This window comes from Calonectris borealis, unplaced genomic scaffold (genome assembly GCF_964195595.1).
Source record: "Calonectris borealis unplaced genomic scaffold, bCalBor7.hap1.2 HAP1_SCAFFOLD_35, whole genome shotgun sequence".
NCBI classification, from domain to species: Eukaryota; Metazoa; Chordata; class Aves; order Procellariiformes; family Procellariidae; genus Calonectris; species Calonectris borealis.
Window position 1 is genome coordinate 1,254,326 of NW_027441451.1, and position 18,160 is coordinate 1,272,485.

Genomic DNA, 18,160 nt, shown 5'->3' on the forward strand with positions numbered 1-18,160 from the left:
CAGCTGCAACACAGAGGCCCAGGGCACAGCCATATCACTGCAGGGCTTCTGCAGCCGGGCCCAGAGGGTGCTCACCATGCCAAGGCCCAAATTGGGCAGCTGGACCCTTCAGCTGATGCATGATCTTTGCCAGGAATGGGATTCATCCCGCCTGATTTTAAGGGTTGGATTAAGTTGCCCAAACTGAAAGATTTACATTTATGTGGTTGTTTATCAAAGCCTCCCTACACGGGTTAATGCCTTGAGCCATCCAACTGTGAGCTGCAGCTTGGACAGAAACTGTCCTGTGCAGCGGGGAATAACCACTTCCCCTGGCTGTGCTCCTGCTCATACAGCTGAGGATGCTGTTGGACTTCTTTGCTGATAGCTCAGGTTTTGTTCAGCATAACCTAAGGACCACAGGGTTATTGCATGCGGTCCATCCACCAAAAGGACAGGGCTTTTGATTTGTCCTTGTTGGATATTGTGAGGATCCTGTTGGCCCATCCTTCCAGCCTCTTTGTTCTTGGAAACAAAAATAATGTGGGGGATGGCGTTGAAAGCCTTGCTGGTGTCCTGGAGAACGACAGAGCTCTCCACTCACCCAGAGATGCGGTTCTTTCACCATAGGAAGCAATGAGGATGCTCAAGCATGATCAGCCCTGGGGTCATCCAGTCACTTGCTCCTTCAGATGCTCAGAAATTCAATCCAAGAGGACTCCCTCTGGGAGACGTTCCTCATCCAAAGTGCAGCTAAGCAGCCTTTAGCTCCCCAGCTCATCCTCTGGGTCCTTTTGAAAGATGCACGCAATATTTGCTTTTTGGCAGTTGTCGGGGAGTCCCCCCAACCTCCATGACTTTTCAGAGATGATGGGGACTGGCCTCACTGTGACATTGTCTTGCAGTCTCAGCATCCATGGATGGCCCCTGATATGATTCCTATCCACTTTTGGCTTTTCTACTCCAGAGTATTGCCTTGAGGCATCCGTTGGGCATTTTTGAAAAGTGTATGCAACATTTGGGTGCTGCCAGTTGTCAGGGAGTTCCCCCAGTCTCCATGGTCTTTCAAAGATGATGGAGAGTGATCTTCCTGTGACATCGGCCTGCTCTCTCAACTCCCTGGGATGCCGCCCCTTCAGTCCCACAGACTGTAAAAGCCTGAGTTTGCTTAAATAACCCCTGATTACTTCACCATCACTGGCTTCTACTCCAGAGTCCTGCCTTGAGGCACAAAGGTCTGTGAGACCTTGCTAGTGAAGGTTGAGGCAAAGTGAACATAGAGTATCTCAGATCTCTCTACACCTGCTCTTACTAAATTCAGCACTAGTCCCATATGATCTTTGTGTCTTCATTGACTGTTCCCGAAGTAGTGACAGATCTTTATGGTGCCCTTGAATTCCCTTTCTAGATTCAACTGAGTTTCTATCTGGACCATTGCTGAGCTTGGAGGATGCTGTCCTTGAAGACAAGCTGTGCTGAGCCCTTCTGCCCTTCAGTGCTGCTGACCATTGGATCCCCAGAAAACTCCCCAGAATAGGCCAAAGTCTGCTTCTCTGATGCTAAGACAAATCCTCAAAACCACAGACCTAGAACAGTAATTGTCACTTTTTCTGACACTTAAATATTGCTTGAGACATATCTCCAATGATCTGGCCAACCTGCATCAGTCTAGACCAAAATACATGACAAAAATATTTTCTATTCCTTCAAGCGAGTGGCAGCATGAAAAATCTCAAAAAAACGAAGAGAGAATCTTGACTCCAGCATTGCTACGCTGTGCACAGGTGTGGTGGGTTGGCCCAAGGCAGCAACTAAGCACAAACCCATTGCTCACTCGTCTCCTCCAGCAGGATGGGGAAGAGCAAAAACGACAGAACTTGTGCGTCTAGCTGAAAAGCAATTTATTAAGTGAAGCAAAGCTGAGCGATCAAGCAAAGTGAAATACGGAATTCATTCCCTACTTCCCATCAGCAGACAGATGTTTAGCCTTTTCCATAAACCAGGGCCTCAGCAGTTACTTGAGAAGACAAATGCCATAACCACAAACATCCTCCCCTCCCATGTCCTTTTCCTCAGCTTTTATTGGTGAGCATGCTGTCATACGATGACATTCTCTGGGCATAGTTTTTCTTAATTCCTCAGTTCTTATGTGGTTAATTAGAGTGGTTCCAGGCGTGTAGTCAAAGTGACAAGATTTCAATAATAAATAACAATAAGAAAGGCTTTTTCTAGTTTTCCTATTTTTTCTGCTTACAGAATAAGTGATATCAACAGTCTCTGATTGATGTTGTTCCTGAGGGTTTCTTAATGGAGTATGAACACGTACAGAAGTCAAGAACTGTTGGGGAATTTCTATTGTACCCCTTGAGGCAAATTAAACACACATTTGTGCTTAAATGTATATATATATAAAATAAATTAATGAACAATGCTTTGGGCAGAGTGCTATGACCAGGAGCGGTTCTTCAAGGAGTCTGCAAAGATGCATCCCAAACTGATTCCTTATATACACTTGCACCAGCACGAATCCTCTGGGTGTCCGAACCGGGCACCTCAGCCCAGCCTTGGGTCCATCCCCCAGCGCAGCTCTGCTGCCCAAAGGTGGTCCCTGAGTGCTCACATTCCAGGATGGCTACAAGGCAATACTGTGGCTTCTCATCTCGTCACCAAGGGAAACTTTATTCCCTTACAGGGAGTCCTTCTGTCCCTGGCATTCCCGCTTCCAGCCAGTTTAACCCCTTCTGCAGTTGGGCCTTCTTGCCCTCCGTGCCAGATTATTCCTTGGTCACAAATTACCAGTGCTGAGCAGTCACAATTTGAATTTCCCCTTCAGGTCTCCTGGACATGGCGCACCCTGTTACAGATAGGATCTGGCAGGAAAGCTCTCAGGGTTTCTTTAGTGTGGAGAAGGATGTGCTGCAGAGCAGGGCTTCCCTGCTGCACGGTCAGAGGGACAGGGCATGAGGGCTGCCTTCTGCTGGGGGGGACTGCAGGGGTGTGCGGGCAGGGGTGCCCAGGGCTGTCCTTGCGAGCAGGGTCCCTGCACCCCAGGGGCTGTGTGCTGGGGCAGGGACTCTGCCGCCTGCCAGGTTCAGCACTCAGCCTGCCCGGGGAGCTCCCCACGGCGCTGTGGGGAGAAGCTGTGGGTGGAAGGAGCGAGCCCCAGCAGGGCAGGGTCCTTCTGCTGTCCAGAGGGTGCTGCCTGGGTCAGGGCTGCTCACAGCTCCAGCTCACCACAGGACATTTCCAGGGGGACTTTTCAAGAAGTCTTTTCAAGGCAGGGGCTACCTGGAAGGAAAGGTGCTTTCCAGGGTCTGTGCTTTCAATTTCCTGCTGTGGTTGTGGGGGGAAATAGCAGATGTCAGTGTGTGTGTCAGTGGGTGAAACCACCAGCAAACATGAAACCAAAGCAGCCAGCTAGTATAAAAAGAGGCCCAGGAGCCAGTTATATGAGAGACCTTAAGTCTGGAGTGGATATTGGAGAGCCCAGAGAGTCTGCGAGTTGGCTACTGGATGGATAATGTGGCCTAAACCACCTCCTGGAGAAGCTGTGGGGTCTTGTGGGTCAGGTGCTGATAAAGCCATTGGTCTGAGCCTGGAGGGGAAGCTGCCCTTTGTGTGAGAGAGCAGCAGGAATGCGTGGAGCACTGCTGGATACGGACAGTCAGACAGTCGGCATGAGAGGGCAGAACGGTGTGAGCAACACTGGGGCGGGTGGATGTGTGCTGCAGACCTCAGGAAGGTGTGGTCAGGAGGAAGAAGTAGATGACGCCTTCTTCAGACAACTGGAAGAAGTCTCATGTTTCCAGGCCTTGGTCCTCATGGCGGGCCTAAGCTATCTCAGTATCTGCTGAAGGGGCAACATAGCAAGGTGCAAGCCAGCCAGAAGGTTTTTGGAGCTTATTTACAAAGTCTTCTTGACAAGGGTGACTGAGGAGCCCGTGAGGGGAGGTGTCCTGCAGGACATCATAGGTCAGGGATGTAACAGTCAGGGGTGAGAAAGTAGAGTTGGGGTTTCTGAGAGAAGGGAACAAGGCAAAGAGCAGGGCTTCAGGAGAGCAGGCTTTGGCCTGCTGAGGGACCTGCTTGATAGAATCCCACGGGACATGACACTGAAGAGAATTGGGGAGAGCTGTTTGATGGTCAAGGATGTCTTCTTCAGGCTCCAGAACAGTACACCTGGACACGCAGGGAATCAAGTAACATTGCAGGAGGCTGGTATGGATGAGAAAGGAACTCCTGACAAAAATCATGCCTGAAGAGGAAGCCCAGAGAAGGTGGAAGCTGGCTGCTTTCCAGCCTCAATGGCTCTGTGTTTCTGGGCTGGAGGGAGCCATTTGTGTGTGTGTGTGTGTTTGTCTGTGCGTGGGGGAACTGGAGGGATGAGGGGGTGCCAGGGCCAGCTCCTGGATAGATGGAGAGTCTAAGGTCAGCTTCTGGAGTGATCACTACTGTATGTGTGCCTATATAGGTGTATGTTTTCCACTAACACAGCCTAGCATCCAAACAGCCCAACCCTTGTTTCTCTTTTCTCCACTGACAGTGGTTTTACTTGGCCTAGAGACCTCTCCAGGTCCCTTCCAGGATGAGCGATTGTGCATTTTCTTCCACCACAGGTCTTTCCTTGATGACGGTAGGGAGAGCACTCAGGTTCCCCAGGACCATGGAAGCAAGCAGACATAAATTTAGAGCGATCAACCGTGGCTTTTTTGTCCCACTGAAGTCATTGACGCAGGGCTGCTAGGCAGGTAACCCCAAGCAGGTCTCATCGTATCTGAGCTTAACCTTTGGATTCCTTTTTCCTTCTTTTCCCTCCCAAATTCTTCTCTTTGATCATCCCCAGCTCTGCTCTTTCCCCACTGGCCCTGGCTTTGCTTGCTTTGTGCCTTCCTATAGTGTTTCTAAGAGGGTTGTCGTGCTGATTCCTACATCGGTCAGTACACAACTAGTAAGTCCTTGTATTAGCTGTAGTGTCCTGCAATTTCTTAGGCTGTGTTGATGGTTCACCACAATCAGGGTTAGCCATCTGCACACTAACATTAACAGGTGGCAAAATGGAGCTTCAGTCCAGGGTGACTTGGAGAAACTCTGGGATTCAGCCAACAGAAGCTTCTAAAGTTTTTCAAGGAGAAGTGGCCAGTCCTGCTTCAGGGGGAAGAATAATCCCATATATCAGGGCAGGCTGGGTCCTAACTGGCTGAGCAGTGACCCTGCGGAGAAGGACCTGGGCACTACGAGAGATACCATATGAGCCAGTGGTGCATGCTCACCAGGAACAAGGTCAACTGCATATGGGGCTGCATTAGGAGGAGCATGGCCACCCCAGACATCTTGAGTTTTCATCCCCCTCCAGTGAGCCGTGCTGTGGCCACACCTGGACTAGTGTGTCCCTCTGTGGGAATTCCTGCTCTAGACAGGTGGGGAGGAACTGGAGAGTGCCCAGAGGAGGTCTGCACATGTCCTACACTTTAGGCCCCAAACCCCGTCTTTGCAGACCTCTTCCATACCTACTGAATCCAAGGAACGTGCTGTCCCTGGAGAACCACTGTGCTCTTCAGGCAGCTCCAGATTCCCCTCCTAGAGGACGGGTGTCCTTAATGTCACCTCTGTGAAAGCCCTAGGTACATCCCTCAGTTACACTCACCATCTTACCTAGCATCAGACACCAGCTGGTGACTCATAAATCCAGTCCTGTGTCTCTAAAAGGTCACAAACAGACACTAAACTTTTTAGTTCTGAACACATGGAGGAAAAGGAGCTTCAGGGGTGCAGTTCCTCAGGCCTCTTTGGAGAAAGAGCCCAGCCTGAAAGCACTGCACCAGCGAGATCCCACTTTATTACAGAGATGACACGAGAGAGGCTAACTCTGAGCCAGTGTTAAACATACTTTTATCAGGGCACCAGGTGCACTTACGCATGCAAAGCAGGTACATGACTCAGATGTAGTGACGCAAATGCAAACATTTGTGTAGAAACATAATAACAATGAACAACAATAACAGCAGCAATAATGATAAATATAATGATTAAAAATACCAAACAAACAAGAAAAAGGGATGGAATCTGGTCTCTGGGAGTCATTTATGGAGAGAGGTCGTAAATTTCTCACTCTTGAAAAATGTCCATGAAATCAGTTTCCTAATGGCATCCTTGAGCTCCTGGTTCCTCATGCTGTAGATGAGGGGGTTCACTACTGGAGGCACCATTGAGTACAGCACCGCCATCGCTAGGTCTGAAAATGGGGATGAGATGGAGGGGGGCTTCAGGTAGGCAAACATGCCAGTGCTGATAAAGAGGGAGACCACGGCCAGGTGAGGGAGGCACGTGGAAAAGGCTTTGTGCCGTCCCTGCTCAGAGGGGATCCTCAGCACGGCCCTGAAGATCTGCACGTAGGACACCACAATGAAAACAAAACATCCAAAGACTAAACAGGCACTAACCGCAATAAGCCCAACCTCCCTGAGGTAGGAGTGTGAGCAGGAGAGCTTGAGGATCTGGGGGATTTCACAGAAGAACTGGTCCACAGCATTGCCATGGCAGAGGGGTAGTGACAATGTATTGGCCGTGTGCAGGAGAGCATAGAGGAAATTGCTGCCCCAGGTAGCTGCTGCCATGTGGACACAAGCTCTGCTGCCCAGGAGGGTCCCGTAGTGCAGGGGGTTGCAGATGGCAACGTAGCGGTCGTAGGCCATGACAGTGAGGAGAGAATACTCTGCTGTCATCAAGAAGAGAAAGAAAAAGACCTGTGCAGCACATCCTGCATAGGAGATGTCCCTGGTGTCCCAGAGGGAATTGGCCATGGCTTTGGGAACAGTGGTGGAGATGGAGCCCAGGTCGAGGAGGGAGAGGTTGAGGAGGAAGAAGTACATGGGGGTGTGCAGGCGGTGGTCGCAGGCTATGGCGGTGATGATGAGGCCGTTGCCCAGGAGGGCAGCCAGGTAGATGCCCAGGAAGAGCCACAAGTGCAAGAGCTGCAGCTCCCGCGTGTCTGCGAAGGCCAGGAGGAGGAACTGGGTGATGGAGCTGCCGTTGGACATTTGGTCCCTCTGGACATGGGGACCTGTCCATGGAAGAAAAGCCAGTGAGAAGTTAGGGGAGACATCTCAGAGAAAAAATCTATTCAATTGCCATAGAGACCCACCAAACCAGCTCTCCTCTTTCAGGAAGACCTTGGCAGGTTCTTTCTGTGCATTCTGTTGCTGGCTGTGGGTGCCCCATGGAGCAGGGGGCTCTGCTGTGGGCTCTGCAGGAGTCAGTCCTGCCCTACAGCAATAGGTAAATAGGAACACGGGGTGATCTCGGATTACGGCCAAATATTGAAGAAATTTTCAGCGTTGTCCCTCCCAATTCACCAAGCTGCAGAGCAGAGCTCTTGGGCTTTTGTTGTGTTTATTCTGTTCTAGTTGCCCCACCACACCTGAGGAGTGTTTCTAAGGCAGAAACACCTGGCATGTCTGCTGCACTCCAGGTGGGTGCTGAGAGGCAAAGGACTGTCCCTTAGTGCCAAGTGAGGACAGTCCGTCTGCCCATCAGTCCTGGTCTCAGCTGCCCTGTGCTGGCAGCTCTTTCAGCTGGGGGATGATCACACCCAGAGATTTCTCCAGAAAAGAAACTGGACACTGCTGAGAGCAGTGGATTCCAGTTTCCAAGTGCAGATCTTTAATCTCCTCACCTTGTTTCATCATACCTGAGGAGGATCTCAGCTCTCCCCTCCCAGTGAGGGACACTTGGGCTCCTTATAGCCACCCACATAGAGCTGCCCAGCAGCATTTCCACGGCCTTAGCACTGAGGTGTCTTCTCCACGAGGCTCTTGGGTAACAGAGAGATGCCATGGGACAGCTGCGTGGCTCTGTAGCCCAGCAGGACCCCCGAGGGAAAGAGTCAAATGTCTTACAGATGGTGTGTCCTGACAGGAGAGTCAGATCATTGCAAGCCCCACACACTGCAGCACCCAGAACCCCCCAAATTAGGAAGGGATTTGTATGCTTTTCATCCATGGATACATCTACAGAAGACCCGCAGCATCGGTGTGTGAGCTGCACGTGAAACCTCATCCCCACCAGCAGTGAGTCCAAGGGGAAGAACAGGGGCAGCAGGGACAATAGGAAACATGCCAAAGTATTCCTGCCAAGAGAGGCAGGACAGGGAGACACAGTCAGACACTCCAGCAGTTCTCCGCTTCGGTAGTCGAGCTGCTGGGAGGTAAACTCACGACAAAATCCCCGTGACATTAAGGGTGGGGTGCTCTCCTGGAAGGGAGAGGAGACCAGGGGGGTTCTCCAGGGAAGACGTCTCCACTGCAGGGGATGGCAGGGAAGTGCCCGAATGGGGGGATTCCCACGGCATTTCTGGGAGCAGCTCCCTCTCCCTCCCTGCCCAGGTCTCTGCTGCCTGGAGCTCTCCTTGCTGGGAGCTCTTTCTCTGTCCCCGTCTCCTCCCTGTCGGTGCTCCCAGACCCCGTCCCACCCGCTGTGTGCTCAGCTCTGCCCTGCAGACCCCTCCTGGCAGCCGGGCACGGCCCAGGGGCACCTCTGTGTGTGCAGAGGCTCAGGAGCAGCTCAGAGAAGTGCAAACTAGGACTGAGATCTCAGTGCCTTCTCTGGAATGGAGAAATAAATTTCCACCTCACACTGCCCACCCAGCCCACCAAGAGTGGAAAACTCAAAGCGCAGGCTCCTTCCCTTTCAGGTAGATGCTGCCTCTATGTACTACTTCAAAATGCACCCCCTCTGCAAATGTCCTGGGGGTGATGTGGACCTGTGAGCAGCCAGGACGGCCCTTGGCAGCCCTGCTTGCACACCCGGCTTCACACCCTTGGAGTCGTCCCTGGAAGAAGGGAGACATCATGCCCTGTTGCTCTGGTGGTGCAGCAGGGAAGCCCTGCTCTGCAGAATGTCCTTCTCTACACTATAGAGAAACTGTGCGAGTCTTGCTTACAGACCCCATAGGCTGTTGGATGTGCCAGCTTTAAGAGACCCCTCCAAACACTGCAGCTTCTTTGCCCTGCACCCGGAGACTTACTGTGTCGAGGGCTGTGAAGATTTCTCCTCCAGAGAGCTCTCTTCTGTCCTCCCACTCCTGACTGCTTTTAACCTCTCTCTGCCTCGCTCCTCTCCCGTCGGTGCCTGCAGGCAGTGCCCCCAGCCCTGCTGCGCTTTGCAGAGGAGCTGCTCCTGGGCAGAGCTGTCTCTCTGCAGCGCTGCCCGCTTGCCAGGAGCTCCCTCCATCCCAGGAGCCCAGCCCAGCTCAGCAGCAGAGGACCAGCCCAAGGCACCACTTGCTCTGCCCCCTCGGGGCTCCCTCCACGTGTCCCTGCGCCTCCAGGGAACCTGCTGGGAACAGCCTGAAGCCATCACTCATGGTCCCTCCCTCAGCTGCGGAGAGACACTTCTTTCCAGCAGGGACATTTCTCCCATCTGAAGAGGAGTCAGCTCCAGGAATCACCTTTTCATTGGCCCTTCTGTAGACAGGACACCCGGACAGGGACAGGGAAGGATCTCATTTAGCAGTGCCGGGGGAAGGGATTCAGCCCCCATTCCATGGTTGTGGCCCTGGGGCTAGAAGTGGGCTCAGCTGCCCCCCACGCACAGCACAAGCCCACAGGAGGTGGGATTCCTCTGGCCTCAGCTCAGGTGTGCACACAGCAGACACCTGCATGTCAGCTCCTTCTCTCAGCTCCCTGCTAATTAATGGAGATGGAGGCCAGGGCTGACGTGGTCACATGCAAAGACCTGGGGACATCTGGAGTGCCAGAGGTGGTCCAAGATACCTGGAGCTAGCTGCAAGCTCTAGTGGAGCAATGCTGAGAGACAGGGCAGCATCTGGGGGCATCTCCTTGGACGCTGGAGGTGAATTTCTTTGGCCAGTGGAAATGGCATCAGATGCCCACATTTAGGATGATGGAGCCTGTCTCTCTTCTTTATGTTCTGGGCGGCCTACGCAGGGATTCATCTGGTGGAGTCATGTACCACAGGGACAGCTAAGTTCCTCTCTGTCTTTTCCATCCGCCAGGTTGACTAGATCTCCATTGACTCTAATGGCGGTGGTGTCCTGAACATTCTCGCATTGCCCAATCCACTTCAGGGCAGTTATTCCATGTAAGGCCAGTTACAGGCCTGTAATGGTAGGTGAGGTGCCAAGGCTCTCACACACAGCGACATGCAGTTGGCAGGGACAGCGATGGTCCTACACAGGAAAGCCATCCCCATGCAGAGCGAGGGTGTGACAGACACCCAGGCAGCATTGCGACAGATCCAGTGCCTTTGGGCCAGAAACTGATTGCCACCCCTGCAGCGTGGCAAGGTCCGTCCCTTCTCTCTCCAGTAGAGGTAGGGCACTCCATGGATAGGAAGCCCATCACACCAGGGTCACCACGCGTGTGCCTACACCTTCAGACTTCTGGTTTTTCTCTCCACCAACCTTCACTCACCCCCTGGAGAACACAGTCAAGGACCAGACCAACAGTTGTCACAGTGGGCCTGTCAGGAGCACCTTGTCATTCCTGGAGATCAGCTTCGCCTCCACCAAAGGCCCTCGGGGACAGCAGAGACCCCACCGACAGCAAACCCATGTCTTGCCAGGGCTGCCCTTCCCAGCCCTGGTCCTCTCTGCCCTTGGGGACAGCAGGGTTTGCTCACTCTCTTGGCACCCAGGTTCAGCTTTCTGTTTCCACCTGCTCTCCACCCCGGCATGTCTCTGCTGTGAAGCAAAGCCTTTGCACACACGGGGGCTTGGACACTTGGTCCCAGGTTTGCTTAAGACAAGTGAGAGCTTGGCCTGGGGCTGCACCTGCAGTGCTACAGCCCAAATGTGCACTGATGGCCTCAGCCAGGGGCACAGCCAGGACGAGCTTGGGCCTGTGGTTTTTGACATGCATGGAGGAAGTGCCATGGCATGGTGGGACAAGTGACACAGCTTGGGGTGCTGCAATGGATGGGTACAGGCTTTTCAGGAGAGACAGGCTGGAAGGCTCAGGAGTGGGGTTCCCTCAAAGTGAAGAAGTTGTTTGGATGTGTGGAGCTCCTTCATGGGGCCAGTGAGATGTCGGGTGAGCCCTTGTGAGTGTGGGTCAGAGGAGAGGCCAGTAAAGGTGACATCGTGGTTGGAGATAAAGAACCCACAGTCAGGGTGGGGAAGTTGGCATAGTCTTTTCTGAGCTCCCCAAGGAAGTCTCTGGCTGCAGAAGCCTGGGTCTCATGGGGGACTTGAATGGCCTTGGCATTTTCTGGAAGGGGAACACAGCAGGATGCAAACAGTCCAGGCGGTTTATGTCTGGGGAACCACTTCTTAGCACAGCTGCCAGATGGGCCAACAAGGGCAATCCAAACCCGGACTTGAGACTCACAAGCAGTACAGAGCTGGTCAGGGATGTGAAGGTGGATGTAAGCCTTGGCCGTGGTGACCCTGAAATAGTGGGGTCCCAGCTCCCTAGGGGCGTGCGGAAGGAGAGTTAAAGACTGCACATGGTGGACATGGAGGAGAAGACTTTGGCCTGTTCCGGGGAGTTTTCGTGGGGATCCAATGGTCAGCAGCACCGAAGGGCAGCAGAGCTCAGTACAGCTGGTCTTCAAGGTCAGCATCCTCCAAGCTCGGCAATGGTCCATATCAAAACTCAGTTGAAACTTGAATGGGATTTCCAGGGCACCACGATGAGCTGTGACTACTTCAGGGACAGGTCAAGAAGAGTATGTGTGGCCACTGCTCCATTGAGTAAAGCAGGTGTGGATGGAGCTGAGATACTCGATGTCCTCTGTGCCTCAGTCTTCACCAGCAAGGTCTCCCAGGCCTCTGTGCCTCGAGGCAGGACTCTGGAGGGGAACAGTCAGGGCTGGATAGGAATCAAGTCCTGGCTTGCTTGAGCAACCTCAAATGTTACCAGTCCATGAGAATGGAGGGGCTGCATCCAAGGGTGCTGAGAGAGCAAGATGATGTCAGAGCGAGGCCAGTCTCCATCATCTTTGACAGGTCATGGAGACTGGGGGGACTCCCTGACGACTGGCAAAAGCAAAAGTTGCATGCCTGTTTCAAAAAGTGCCAGAGGATGAACTGGGGAGGGAAAGGCTGGTTAGCTTCGCTTTGGGTGAATAACATGTCCCAGAGGTTGTTCTGGATTGCATTTCTGGGGCGGACGAGCCCCTCCAAGTGACACAGCTTCGGGACTCCCTGGATGTCTTGCAGCTCTGCAGAATAATTTCTTCATTCAAAGCCTTGGGAGGAAATGTATTTTTGGAAATGGCTGTAGAAATCTGTATTTCCATAGAGGGAGAGAAAGGGTCGTCGTCTTGCTTGTCCATGGCCATGGCCATGGCCTATGACAAAAATCAGGAGAATTTATAGACCAACCTCAAAGTTCTGAAAATGAAGACTTCTCAACAGTCATTACACAGACCTCTTCTCTGGACATGTTTCAACTTTTGCCTAACATCTTCTTTCAGGGATTGATGCAGCTGCCAGCACAGAGGTGGCCACTGCCTCCAAGGTACATGGGGGTAGCTGAAGCCCTTCCGTGGGACAGGGAAATGTGACCCAGGACCTACAGGAGCCTTTCTGAAGCAGGAGCTGGTGGCCAGGCAGAGAAGGCCAAGGCACCTCGGTTGAGACACCTCATTTCTCTCTCTTGACTAGAAAGGGACCTCTCAGCAGTTGCACTCGAGGTGTCCAACATTAGAGATCACTCTCATCCCTCTCTTCACCTGCAGTGAAGTCATATGTAATTTACCTGCAGGCAATGAAAACTGAGTGGGTCTAGATGCTGCAGAGTCTACTTGAAGATGCTCCTGTAAGCATTACAGGTTCAGATTTATGCCGATTTCCATGTTCAGAAGAAAGCTTTTCATTCGCTTTGTCTCTTTGCTTCTCCCTGTGGCTCGAGGGAGTTTGTGACTCCAGTGTGTGACTGACGGGGTGCAAAGAGCAAATATGGGCAGAGTCAGGGGCAGGGAGTGCTTTGAGGTGTCTTGGCATGTGTGCTGGAGACAATAATGTGTTTTCCACTGGTGTATGGTCATCCACAGTGGGAAGTGGACTTCGGTGGAGGTAACATGGACTTGATATACAGCTGAGGAATGTCTTTTGGGTTTTTAATGAGCTGTGCTTGACTTTGGTTCTGCTTGTTGGCAATTAAGAAACACCTTTCTGTGCCTGTGTGCAGGTCGTTCTCCAAGTAAAGCAAGTGGGAATTGGTGCCAATGGGCTGAAACGCGCAGCTACAGACTGTAGTGGAGAAAGGTCTGATTTGAACAAGGCTGCTCTAAATCTCAGGTGGCTGATGGGAGAAATGGGGGGTGTTGGGGTAGGGACAAACACTTCCCATGGAGTGTCTGACATAAAGGGCCTTGGCTTCCCTGTATGTCCATACTCAATTAGGAGATGCTCAGGACCAGTATCAATTGGGGACTGCTGATATCCCTTAATGTGTAAGCAGAAAAAGGAAGAAAAGTTGAAAAAGAAGAAATCCTTTCTTATTGTGATTTTTTATAAAAATCTTTTTACTTTGACTACCCTTCTGAAATCTCTCTGATTAACCACATAAGAACTGAGGAATTAAGGAAAATTGTGCCCAGAGACTTGGCTTGTTAGGGAATTTTGCATGTTCAGGAGCCCTCTTGTGCCAAGCTCCTGAACTGCAGATACTGAAAGCAGATTGAACAAGGCTCTGGAGATCTAAAAGTCAGCACCAAGCCTCCAAGTTTCTGAGGGTGTCAGCGGGCCCCACTGAGGGCCATCACTGAAGAGACCATGGAGGGAACGACCAGACAAGGTGACTGTCCCTGGGGGCTGGTGAAGCAGGAGCTCAGAGGCCCTGGATACAGGTAGAAAAATGAACGTGTAAGTGGCTGTGAAAGGCCTTGATGTGTTTCCTTAAGGAGGATGGCCAAGCCCTGAGCCCAGTGCCCTAGGAATGGGGATTCTTCCCTCATGGGTGTCTCAGGGCGTTTTCTGGGGGCAGTGAGATGCGAGGGTTTGCGATGCTGAGTGCAGGTCAGTGGTAGGACTCCTCCCAGGCTCTACCAAGGGTGAGGAGGCAAGAAAGCACAGGGGCTGTATGGAACTGGTGTCCTCCCGTGGGCCTCAGCGGAAGAGACAGCAGCCATAGGCAAGAGGACATGGACCTCAGTTCTGTTGGGGGTCCCAGCCCTACCAAAGTCCTCAGCCATGCCCACCACAGACTCTTTTACACTGTCCTATGGCTGTGCCAGGGTCCCTGCAGATTTCAACCACCCTCCTGATCCCCTGACTCCCTCTGACCCCATGATGTCCCAAACTTTCCCAATTACTCTCTGTCCTCATTGACTATTTCTTCAAACACAAAGCTGTGGTTTTCCGAGGATTTGCCAATGTCTGTGAGTTCCCCACAACCCATCCGGCTACTTCCAAAGCCCTATTGTTCCTCTAGCACCCAAGACGACCTACCCCAGACTTGCTTGAATCCACGATTTCTCTTCATATCCCAGCACTGAAACGCACATCCTCTTGCTTCTGCGTCCTTCAAAGTCAACACTCAACCTTCTCCACCTCAGCATGACAGCCCCCCCACACCCAGCTGCTATTTCAGGCCTTGGTCCTGCCTTTATCACACTCACTGCCACACACGCACCGCTATCGCCCTGCACGCCCACGTGTCTCACAAAGCCTTCCCTCTTCCCCTGCAGTGATGGGACCTCACCCCAGGAGGTCTGTGTATCCTCCACACTCATGGATGTTTCCTGAGGTCCATCAAAGTTTGGGGAGTGAAGGAGGAAAAGAGAGCAAGGTCAGCTCCTGGGGCATGACCGAGGATGGCCACCCCCAGCAGCAGGCGTTCCCCGTCTCTAGGCTGAGGCATGCACACAACATCATAGAAATGTCTCTGTCACCCCTGATTTGCACGAGGGCCTTCCCTCCTGACACCTTCCCAGGACAAACCTCCTCCTCTTCCCCACCCACAGACACCCACTGCTTTCCATTTGGGGCTCAGATGTGGTTTCACAATTTGCTAAAGCCATCAGGCATCACTTTGCTTCTCACTGACATCCCCCACCCTCTCTCCCAGACCTACCCAGGGCCAATCCCTGCTGCTCGGGGCCACTCATCTTCAGAAGAGGCCTTGAGCTTCCTGGTGTTTATTAACTACCTTCCTGTCTCCATCTAGAGCTCATGGCAAACTTTTTTGTCTATAGCAGGGCCTTTATGACCATCACTTCTGAAACGGTTGTCTTCTTATGATCTTCTGTGCAGAAAGAAGAGTCACGGAAAAGCATCAAACACACCAAAAGGGGTGCCAAGTGAAGTGCCAGTAAGAACCAGTGAGCAACAGCCAGGGCTGTGGCTTCCTGGCAAGGAGTCTGTCCTGGGAAGGGGATCCAGCCTCTGCCACCTGGGGACACAGAAGGTGGCTCTTGCAAGATCTCCCTTCATCTGAACTGCCCTGGGTATGTCACTGAGGGTGCAATGTCATGACTTACATGGCAAATACTGACTCAAGTTGGCACTGCCCGGTGTTGCTACCACAGATACAGGGTGTTCTGTTCCAGACGTTTATGCTGAGGCAGAATAATGTTTATTTTTGGTAAATAATGATACTCTTGGGGAAATAGAAAAAAAAACGCACCTGAAGAATTATTGTAAGATTATTGACAGAAGCCCCAGCAGATTTGATTCTCAAGAAATGGGACGCCAGAGCCCAAGGGAAGGATGCTTTCGACTCTTTCATTGCATTTGGGAAACTGAAATATGCTCCCCTCTCCCCAACTCCCTGTTCTCCTCAGCGAGCTGTGTGAGAAACTCTGCCAACTAGGTCTGAACTCACAGTCGCGTCAAGTAGTTTATGTCTAACTTCAGCCAATGTTGTCCCAACAGCTCAGGATCTGAGCTTCCATTTGAGTCCAAATAATTTCAGGCCACACTACCTCCAGCTTCCCTCTGAGGGTGGCTGTTGTGTGACACAACTCTCCTGGATCTCCAGGAAGGACGGGCAAAAATTTGATGCCTGAACCGTACTGGAAATGTGAATGCAGCAGGCTGTATTCAGAAACCAACCTTCCCACAGGACCACCTAATAAAACATCCCACAGGCTGTGGGACTTTCTCTTTACTGACAGAGAGTTTGTGAGTCCGGGCGATACAGCTTCACCTATTTTTTCCTCTCTCTTTGTAACTTGTCTCTCAGCATTTATGGATTTCAGCTGCTTTGCCACTTTGCAACACTCTCTGAAATGTTCTGGTTTTTTTTTTTTTCATCCCAAATGTATGTGCAGCACAGAAGTGGGTTTCCATGTATGGAGCAGCTTTGCACACCGCGTGCTCCAAGAGGGGAAATATCTCAGCCTGCAATGGGAAATGGGTGAAGCTGTGGGGGATAAATGTGCTGCTTCAGAGTGTATTTGGTATGCATACAATACAAAAAGTTGTGAAGGTGAATGTGCATGAAAGAAACAGGAAAACTGCCCATCCAATGGAGATTTGCTGAAGGGAGATGGAACAGTACATAGCATGAGGTGATACAAGCGTGATCAGAGAAGACTCTCGATGGGACGGCTGTGCGAAGGAGCACCCTGACTTCACCCGGCTGAGAAAATAGAGACTGGGCAGTGTGCTGAAGTGACGGGGAGAAGTGGCCTGGCACTGGAAAAGAGCGTGGATGAGAGAAGGTTGGAGAGATTTTGGTTGCGGAGATTTGAGGTAGTCCTTTCATGATCTGAGCAGGCTGAGCTTTGGATCTGAGGAAAAATAAGGAATCTCTCAAGGGTGTTTTGGAATTAGTGGTGCTATCACTGATGACAGTAACAGGACAGTGTCCTAAGGGAATTCTTTCTTATTCTCGGTGATGATGAAATACAGGTCTTAAATTTCATCCCCAACTGTCATTCTTACTTGACAAAACAGCTGGATGTTTCCCAGTAGCTCACCTCCAGCATGAATTTTTTAGAACAATGTGTTTTCTCTCACTGCTAACGCTTTGTTATCATTTAAAGATTACCCCTCTTACACAGGATTGCCCTTACATCATCCCTCCTCCATATTTTTTCTCCGTATTTTGTGGAGGAGAGGGAGGTGGAATAGGGGGTTGTTTTGGTTTTAGCAAAGAAGACCAAGGGACATATCCCAGCGTATTGGGAAGGTACAAAGGAAGGCAAAACTTCCATGTGGGGTACCCTGACCCAGCCCCTTTACCTGCATTTCCAGTCTCTCAAGTGCTAACTCTGCAGCAGGGATCGAGGAAGCTCTGAGGTCCCTTCACCTGCCCTGCATGTCCGCATGCAACATGAACCTCACCTCCTCAAAGAGTTGGTGTGGATTCTCTGCAGAGCCTAAAGCACCACACAGGCCAGGGGACAGGCCAGGCATCAGAAGAGGACTCACTCTTCTCTGCACATAAAGCTCAGGTGTTCCCAGGAACGTCAGGGGGCATGGCATGCCGATTCCTGGTTTCAAGGAGCTGGTCAAGTGCCTCCTTTCTATTTCTGTAATGGTGGCTTTGATCCCTGGCTCATGCTGACATCCATTGTAACTCCATGCCCTTCTGCCCAGGACACTCCTCAGCCACTCAGGTCCCAGCCTGTCCTGATGCACGGGGTTATTCTGCCCCCAGTGCAGACCTTGACCCCTTCGCCTTGTAGAACTCCAGGAGGTTTCTCTTGGCCAAATCCACAAGTGTGTCAAGGTCCCTCCAGACTGAAACTCCAACACATCAGCAGTTAAGGTTTGTGGGCAGTGCCTCAAGCAAGATAAGAATATGGGGAATTGCAGGACACTACAGGGAAAGAAAGAAAATGATCTGCTGAATGGAATTGCTACCCAAGGTGGAAAATACCACAGAAACTATTTCAGAAATGCCATCAGAGGTCACAAAACAAGAACTGCATGGCCAATGGGGAAAGAATTAAGAGGGTAGGAAGTTCTTTTTGGAGGGCATTACAACAGTAAGAGAGGAGATCTTGGGTAGGGGGAAATAAAAACAGAAGCAAAGGATGTGGTCAGGGCTGTTTGGGGGCACCTGTGAAGCAGCCCTCTGCCTGATATGCATTACTGCTCTGGTCAGGGAGAACCTGAGAGCTTTGCCTAATTTGAAACCATGAAGAGGAAGGAAGGACAGCATCATTGAGGCTGGAATGGACCTCGGGAGGTGTCTGCACCAACCTCCTGCTCAAAGCAGGGTCAGACCAGATTACTCAGGGCTTTATCCAAACATGTCGTGGTCAC

At 51.6% G+C, this 18,160-nt stretch overlaps 1 protein-coding gene across 1 annotated transcript; it reads right to left on the reverse strand.

The window, feature by feature from the left end:
- Window positions 1-6,056: 6,056 nt before the first annotated feature.
- Window positions 6,057-7,085, reverse strand: LOC142076143 (olfactory receptor 14J1-like). Its single transcript, XM_075138522.1, has one exon. The coding sequence runs from the start codon at window positions 7,014-7,016 to the stop codon at window positions 6,057-6,059; it is 960 nt and encodes a 319-aa protein (XP_074994623.1). The 5' UTR covers window positions 7,017-7,085.
- Window positions 7,086-18,160: the final 11,075 nt, after the last annotated feature.